Here is an 8,932-nt window from a genome sequence, read left to right on the forward strand (position 1 = left end):
GAGTTTAGCTCTTGTTGCCCAGGTTGGAGTGCGATGGTGCAATCTCGGCTCACTGCAACCTTTGCTTTCCAGGCTCAAGCCCTCCTGCCTCAGCCTCCTGAGTAGCTGGGATTACAGGAGCCTACCACCACACCTGGCCAATTTTTTGTATTTTTAGTAGAGATGGGGTTTCACCATGTTGGCTAGGCTGGTCTCAAACTCCTGATCTCAGGTGATCCACCCACCATGGCCTCCCAAAATGCTGGGATTACAGGTGTGAGTCACTGCGCCTGGCCTGCTTGTTTTTAATTAGATTTTACCATTTTCAAATTCATGGCCAGGAAATTTCACATCCCCTGGGCCCACCATTAGCAGCACTGGCCATAAAACTCTAATAGCAACTTAATAAGAATGCTAGTTTATCGTTTTTAGGAAGACAAACTCCTCAGTGCTCTGAAAGCAGCAGAGCAAAGTCATAAGCTGAAAGGTATTTCTATCATTTTCATCCACAGTGTTTAGGACACAAAAAGCACTAGAGAAATATTTATATACTGGATGGTGAACAAACAAGAATCAAGGTGTGCAGAGGCAGATCTACTCAAGGGATTTTTGTTAATGTGCCCAGCACAGTGGGAATTTAAAATACTATGTTAGCAATAATTGGATCACAACTTCAAAATATAACCCATTAGGTAAAGAATGGAGAGTAAAGTTTCAGGAATGCCTTTGAGGTGATATCAAAGCACTTCACCAAATACAACTCACTAAGGCTCATTATCTCCCTGCAAATAAACTGCAATTCCTCCTTTTCTTTTTCTTATTTCAGGTAAGAGAACAGTAACTGACCCCAAAGCATCCTCAAAAAACTAGAATAAGAATCTATGCACTGGGATCATTACCTCCCACCATACATGATCTACCCCGACTCTGCTCCAAAACCCTGATGCACTTCGTAGCAATGCATGCTTATCCTGCTTTGCCCAGGTCTTCCGGGCTAAACACACCAGGACCAATGTACTATCTTCAGTATCAATGCTTATCCACAGAAGAGCTACAGTGCAATAATGAATAAGGAAACTGTATCATCATGTTTAAAAAAGCTCTCAGTGAAAGAAAAACAACACAGAATTCGTACAGTGTATAATTTGTTAGAAGAGCTCTTTGAACTTGTAAAAGTTCATAACCACAGTATGAAATATATCAGGACCTGAACAAAGGTTTTCTCAAACAGTATTTATCAATAATATGCATACAGATTGTCGCTTTTTCCAAACAAAAATTGTGGTTGTGACCCATTGGATTTCATAATCTACTAATGGATGTCAACCAGTAGGTTAGAAACACTGATTTAGGAGAATGAGAAGGGATATAACTGGATTGTGGCTAGTTTTTTCAAAAATACTACTGATGCCCATTTAGCCAAATCCTGTTTATTGCTTTTAATACTCTTAGGGATAAAAACAAACTGGAAGAAAAGAGGTAAAAAGGGAAAGAGAGGGCTTGCATGAATGTCCTCCACAAAGAAGGTAGAAAGAAAACTAAAATTACCACTTACTCTATACAACCTGTGTGCCAGACGCTGTGCTGGGCACTAAACATCTGTGACTTCATTTAATTATTTTAGCAACTCTGCGAGGTAGATTCCATGGTTCCATTAACTTCATGTTACAGATGATGAAACTGAGGCTCATCAAGGTTAAGAAATGTGTTCAACCTCCCACTGTAGGAATGTGGCAGGGCTGGGATGTAAACCCAGGTCAGCAGCACTGAGGTCACCAGCAGGATGGCTCTCATAGCGAGTGCACTCTTTGGTCCACAGCCTACAGCCCTGACAGGAGGCAGGACAGGGGCAGACTGGAGCTGGATGCTACTACCACGCCCCCGCCCACAATACCTGAGTACATCACAAGTGTCCTTTGTCCTAATACTGTGGACATGCGACTGTGATGCCCATTAGAACTGACAGGAAAACTCTGGTCTTCCCTTTCTAATTTAACTTGGCAGTGATCACCTCTATACATAATAAATAGAACCAGCTACCTTGGACACTGGCTATCCACATTTACTACACTATGTCTGCTCAAACTTTGGTCTGGAACAACAGGCATATTCTGAGACATAAAGAAGGAAAGAGACCAAGAATAAAGCAAAGGCACACTAGTAGCTCAAAATCCCACAGTATGGTCAGAAAGACACTGGTATATCTCACTTGTAAAGATAACAACAGCAATCACTTATGGGGTTACTATGGCATGCCAGCATGGAGACACTTTACAAATGTTGTTTATTCTTCCTAACAACTCAACTAAATAGCTATTTTTATTTTTATTTCACATACCTCCAAACATAACCTCAGAGAGACTGAGTAACTTGCCAAAGGTAACAGCAGATTCAGGAGTTGAATTCCATCCATTTTCTATTGCCCGACACTCTTAAGGGTATACTCGGCCAGAGAAACAAAACCAAGCACCCTATGCATACAGCCTCAGCTACCTGTCACTCCTTTACCTTAAAGAAACCGGGTATTACTTAATAAAACACTCCTAGACATTCTCAAGAATAGTGTGTAATTGTGTAATGGCCCAATTTTAACACCACTAACTACTAAGAACATTTTAAGGTTATAAACAAAGTTCTTATCTCCATAATTTGGTGGAGGAAGAGAATGTCCTAGTGAAAAGAACCAAGACTTTGGGAGGACGAGACAGAAGATCGGTTGAGCCCAGGAGTTCAAGACCACCCTGGGCAACATAGCAAGACTCTTTCTCTACAAAAAATTTTAAAATTAGCCTTGTGTGGTGATGCGTGCCTGTAGTCCTTGCTACTCAGGAGGCTGAGGTGGGAGGATTGCTTGAGCCCAGGAGGCTAAGGGTGCAGTGAGCCGCCATCATGCCACTGCACCCCAGTCTGGGCAACAGAGCAAGACCCTGTCTCAAAAAAAAAAAAACAAACAAAAAAAAGAACCAAGTCTATTGAAAGGAAAAATAGGTTATAAACAAAAAGAGGAACAGCACAAAACATTTCCACAATGAAGACATACAAAACCACCAAGTTACATTTTGAGATATCTTGTTTGAGGAAAGGCCTGATTTGGTTGGAGAGTGCCATTCCCAGCTGGGCCACTCAACTGCATAACCTCAGAATTACATCTTTCATTTCTTTGTTTCAGTTATGCCAATCGCAAAAGAAACAGAACACAAAGCGAGCAAGCAACAGTGCTGTTGTCTTCACCTTATCTCAGAAGTGTACTACTTACAGAACAAGAGAATAAGCCCCTGAAGAATAAGCTGCAGGAGCTCAAAGCTGCATTTGTGTTCCTATCGCAGCAGGATTCACACTGTACTGGAACTGTTGCCTCATTATCTGTCTCTGGAACAAACTGTGAACCAGTCAAGGGTAGGCACTCTTATTTGTCATCACATTCCCAACAGCTAGTAGTGCCAGGCAAGGAGCAGAGGCTTCTAAACAGCAATGGAGACAGATGTCTTAATCCCTAAAACGTTCTGCTTCCCATATATGAGAGGTAAGCAGAAATAATGCATGTGTATGCACACAGACTAGTTTTACAATGCATCGAGCAGCACTGCAAACTAAAAAGGAGTCCATGAATAGATGTGTCTAAGGTCAGTTAACTGCTATTCAGCTCTTCCTGGGTCATTCAGTTCAATTACAAAAGCTTTGGTGTTCATTTAATTAATCCTGTGCAATCACATTACTGAAGCAACTCTCAAAATTACTCTTCATAAAACTAGAAGAAACACACAATAGATGGTTTATTAGGTCTTTTCCTTTTAGTGAAACATTTTAGGTCACTGATGACAGAAAAGTCCGGTGCTAGAGAGCTGGGCTAACTTGAACCATATCCCTAGTACAGGCAAGTTGCCTGGGTTCCAGTCCTGGCTTTGTCACTTTATGGTGTATAACTGTAAGTAAATTACTTCTCTGCTCCTTAGTTATTTAAATAGAGAACATACTTCAACACTATTGGGAGGATTAAGTGAGTTAATATATGTAAAGCATTTAGAAGAGTACCTGGCACATAAAATCCTTGAGACCGGCATTTGCTATTGTTTTTATGCTTTGCACATAAAATGAAGGGAATGGATTAGATTCCTTCCAGTTCCAAGTCTATGAGTCACCTTGGGAGTAAAGATACATTAGGCACAGGTCACATACAAGAGAATAGTACATAAATATGCTCTGATGATCATTAAATACCTTCTTAAAGTCAGTTTCCATTCTGTACAACAGCATCATCAAGAGCTCTCCTAAGGGTGACAGCCAAGTCTCAAAAGCAATGACAAATAAACTTCCTATATTAAAAGGAACATATTAAATAAGAGTGACAATGTCTCTAAACCTCCTCTGCCACATACCAGTTCAAAGTTACACACCATGTAGATATGACACAATGTTAACTCTAAAGTACCTTGAAGATCACCTGCTCCCCCCCGCCCCCCGTCTCTCATTCTGTAGATGTTCTGCAGATTAGGAAACTGAGCTAGCCATAGGGCGGAGATGAAGAGACTCACCCACATCATATCCTAAGTGAGCGTGAGAGCCAGAATTAGAACCCAGGTCTTCTGACTTGCTCTACAGTCCTGTCTACTTCCTCACAGCTGGGAAAATCCTTTAAGCCACTCAGAAACAGTGTATATTCCTTCATGTAAGAGCTGGAAATTAAGAATGTGATCTGTTTGTGAGGACAACATCAAGAATCAGTATAACCTCTGTAACCTGGCTTAGGCATCACCATGTAGGTTAGAACAGCAGGATATTTCTGGGCACCTCAGTTCCCACAAGTGCAAAGCAAACAGAGATCCTTGTTCAAAGTGATCATTTAAGATCTCACATTGTTATCTTCAGATTCCACACAACAGGTATGAGCATGGACGAAATGCCTTCTATCAAGGGCTTTAGTCTGATAAAAATGCCAGGAGACTACAGCTATATAAAAAAGGGGGCCTTGAAAAAGTCAGTCCAATGGATGCAAACTTACCAAAAACAAAAATAAATCACAGCTTGCTTCCAGTTCCTTACTTATCTATACTAGGTGGATCACAAGAAATGAACAAAAGACACCTATGCATACAGTCTTTTGGACTTATTCTGAACTGTTGATGTAGGTAAATCCATACAAGGATCATCCTGGGAGGTATTATTCACTCAGAAGAAACAGGGAAGGAACCCCAAAAGAGAGTGGAAAGCGTGAAACGAAAACAGGTTAATCTCATTCTAAGTTTTCAAGAGTTGAGACACTAGGAAATAAAGGCACTTACTTAAATAAACCCGGGATGCTGAACCAGGAGTGTAGGTCTGAAGCTGGGGAAATGTTAAAGGAGAACAAAAGATCTCTGGGGAAAGGTGTGCTGAATTATGAACTAATGTCATTCTGCACTCATTTGCTATATTTACACACCAGTTTTCATCGGCAGAGCTCAAAGGACTTGACTCTCATCTCGAGTGTGCTAATGAAGTTCCCTTGTGCGACAAATGGGGCAGGTATTGTATTTTTCTCTTCACTAATGGGAAAACGGTGCCAAGAGGAGGCCTGGTACCGCCGGGAAAGAGATCCAGGCTCTCTGCCTCTCATTCTGGCTGGCACAGGTCTCATCACATCATTAGGAGTAGCAGTAATAGGACTGACTCATTATCTGTACCGGACATTGTCTGCTGACAACTTTACAGGTATTTCTCATTGACTTCTCTTAACCCTATGAAGCAGGCACAATTATTATTCCTATTTTACAGACGACAAAACTAAGGCACAATAAGGTGGTTTTCCTGAGGCACTCAGTTACTAAATGGAGTCAAAGTTTAGATCTCGCAGCCTCAGTTGCAGCTGAGTTTGGAGGCGGGTCACGACATCAGGACTCCGGCCGCGGGGCGCTCTCCCGGTTCCCCAGCTCTGCCCCGGCTCAGGACTCAGGGCCCGGCCCGCCCCCTCCTTAGCCCGAGAGAACCCGGGGGGAGGCGCCGCGAACGGGCCGGGCCGGGCGCACTACCGCGGCTGCCCGGCCGGGGGCGCGGCCTCCACCCCGGGGCTGAAGGGGCCTCCTCGGCCTTACCGCTTCGGGCGAGGGGCACCGGAGCGGCGGGAGGTACCTGGGGGCTGTCCTGCAACGCCTCCTCTAGCAGGAGCTTGTCCACGGCGGGCATGGTGCGGCGCGGCTCAGCGGAGGGCTGGGTTGGAAGGACAGAGGGCAGGAGATGCGGCGGCCGAGAGTGCTCCCGGGCTCTGGGCTCGGGCGACGCGGTGGACACTCCTTGCCCGCGGCGGCCCCGCGCGTCCACGCCTGGCCAGTGGCCGCCGCCGCCTGCCGGCCGGCCCTCCTCCCGGCCCTCCTCCCGGCCCTCCTCGCGGCCCAGCCCCCGGCCGAGCCGGATCAACAGGAAGTGTGGCGAGCGCACGGCCGGGAAACCGGAAGTGTGGTGAGCTCTGGTCGGGACACCGGAAATGTGGCTCCCGCGCTTCCGCCTGCGCTCGGTGGCTCGCGGGGAGCTGCGGGCTCTGGATGTCAGTCATGCAGCAGAGGAACCCTTCGGGTGTTTGTGCTCTGTGCAGAAGGCCCTTTAAGTCAGTGCATATGAAGTCCAAAAGAGGAACTCGAGGGTAGAAAGATAAGGTTTTACCTGCTTGTGGCTACCCAGAAAGCCTTTTGAGTTAAAGGAGCGAACAGATTTTTTTCTTTTAATGGAAGGAAAAACCCACACTTCCCACACCACTTTTTCTAGATAAATTTCGACGCCTCTGAAACAGCTCTGAGAGCAAAGAGGTCACCTCTCCTGTGGGAACAAGAAAAGAGGAGAAAAGCTGGGTAACTGTCTCGTCTGTGATAATCAGAAACAACCACTATGGAAACCGCAGCTATTTGATGTGGGTATGATTAGGTCTCGTCCTCCTGGTTTATGTTTTGTCATTTTGGAGAATTTCATAATCAAATGTTTAGAATTGGAAGGGCTAGATAATCTAGTTTTCAGTGTTGTCATTTAGAGATGAGAAAATGGGACCCAGAGAAATCAGTGATCTGCCCAGGGTCAGTTAGTAAATGCTAGAGGGAGAAGGAAGGGAAAGGGATGGAGGAAGACTGGCAAATGGAACTTGACATCTTTTTATACGGAAGGCAAGGGTTTCTGAAGTTCCTTCTTTAGAAGTCAATAAGACTGGCCGGGCGCGGTGGCTCATGCCTGTAATCCCAGCACTTTGGGAGGCTGAGATGGGTGGATCAGGAGGTCAGGAGTTCAAGGCCAGTCTGGCCAAGATGCTGAAACCCCGTCTCTACTAAAAATACAAAAAATAGCCGGACGTGGTGGTGGGCGCCTGTAATCTCAGCTACTCGGGAGGCTGAGGCAGGAGAATCATTTGAACCCGGGTGGCAGAGGTTGCAGTGAGCCAAGATGGCACCACTGCCCTCCAGCCTGGGCAACAGAGCAAGACTCCGTCTCAAAAAAAAAAAAAAAAAAGAAATCAGGCAGTATGTATATCACCAAAATCAACAGAGGGGATATGGTAATATACAAATTCTACATTCTGCAGAGACCCCTTAGGTATATCACAACCCAATCTGCATTGCTGACACCTCTGACAGTCTAGTATAGTAGCATGCTGCCTGATCACTTGAAAACTCCAACACCGTTATTCCCTTGGTCTGACCAGCGTCAACCTGACCTGAACCATTTTGTGGCCTCCATCTACCATTTTTTCCTCCACAGATTTCTTTCTTCCCTATTCTTTCTTGCCTCCACCACACTCTGTCTTCCCTATAGGTGGAATCATGCTCACACCATATTTCTTCCCTTTCCTCTATTTTATACTAAGTGCCATTCAGTTCATTTTACCTCAGCCAGTGTCCCAGACTCTCTTCTCACTGAAATCGTCTTCCTCAAGGCCAGACTCATGCTCTTCCTTCATCCTGATTGTGAGAACAGTACAAGGATAGTATTATTTTAATTTGAAAATATACCCTACAAGAAGTTAGTGCCCTCAGAACCCTTGAAAGGGCTCAGACAGCCCCTTGGGAATCACAGCATTTTTCATGTACTGCCTCATCTTCTAATTAAAGTTACTTTTCTTCAAATACTAGTATTCAACATTCAAAAATTGTTTAAGCTATCCCATTACTTTTCTGCATTTTATTGCTACATTATGGGCTAAACATCCTTAGTGGGATTTCTTGGAACTTAAGAACTATTTACAACATTGTTTCTATGGGAAAATGTATCCCAAATTCAAAACAACTAAGTTACAAAACTGGATCTGGAAAGACAACACATGCCTAAATGGTTTTAATTTATCTCATTTGTTAATTCATCCAATCATTCATTCATATATTAAATATAGGCTGCTCAGTGTTAAGCACTGTCTGCCACTTGTTTGATTCTCATTTAAATTCTGAAGGCAAATATCCTCTTCTTTGATAATCTGTGAGAAACTACAGAAGAGAAATTTTTATGTCAACATGAACATTTAAAAATGTTTCATTAAAGAGTATATCTGTTCCTATTAAACTATTACGCAGGTGGATTTTAGAAAGCCACCCCACTGTCTCTGAAATCCCTGGTCAGCTGTGAAGTTGGTGACAGGAAGTACAAAGATAGACAGTCTGGAGTTGTCGTGACGTCTGGAGAGAGAGAGGAGGAATTCTATGGAGCTGTAACCTGTGACCCATTAACGGCCAGTGGGGAAAAGGACACAGTGAGACACAAAAAAAGGACCCAGGATGGCCAGGTCAGAGAAGGCCTAGGGCTTCAGGAGTAAGAAAGGTAGGAGTGAAGAAGGCATCGTTTTGGGAAGATGCTTAGCAAACTGCATGGTAGGGCACACACATTGATATTCTTTCCTCTGCCAGTCAAGCCCTTTCTCCTGCCTCTTGTCTGACAAACCCAACCACAATCATCAAATCCCAGTTTAATGTGACTTTTTTGATGAAGTCTTCATTTACTCCTGTCCCTG

The 8,932-nt window shown here is 44.2% G+C and overlaps 1 protein-coding gene across 3 annotated transcripts in view; it reads right to left on the reverse strand.

Moving 5' to 3' along the window:
- Positions 1 to 6,372, reverse strand: part of APPL2 (adaptor protein, phosphotyrosine interaction, PH domain and leucine zipper containing 2) — a 64,832-nt gene extending 58,460 nt beyond the window's left edge. For 2 of the 3 annotated variants that reach the window (XM_011975516.1, XM_011975515.1), the window contains exon 1: positions 6,085 to 6,372. In XM_011975516.1, coding sequence (XP_011830906.1) covers positions 6,085 to 6,138 — 54 coding nt within the window. In that variant the 5' untranslated portion in view covers positions 6,139 to 6,372. Of the gene's footprint in view, positions 1 to 3,235; positions 3,593 to 6,084 lie in introns of those variants that run through there. The other variant, XM_011975517.1, reaches the window with a different exon arrangement.
- Positions 6,373 to 8,932: the final 2,560 nt, after the last annotated feature.

This window comes from Mandrillus leucophaeus, unplaced genomic scaffold (assembly GCF_000951045.1).
Source record: "Mandrillus leucophaeus isolate KB7577 unplaced genomic scaffold, Mleu.le_1.0 Scaffold157, whole genome shotgun sequence".
Taxonomy (NCBI): Eukaryota; Metazoa; Chordata; class Mammalia; order Primates; family Cercopithecidae; genus Mandrillus; species Mandrillus leucophaeus.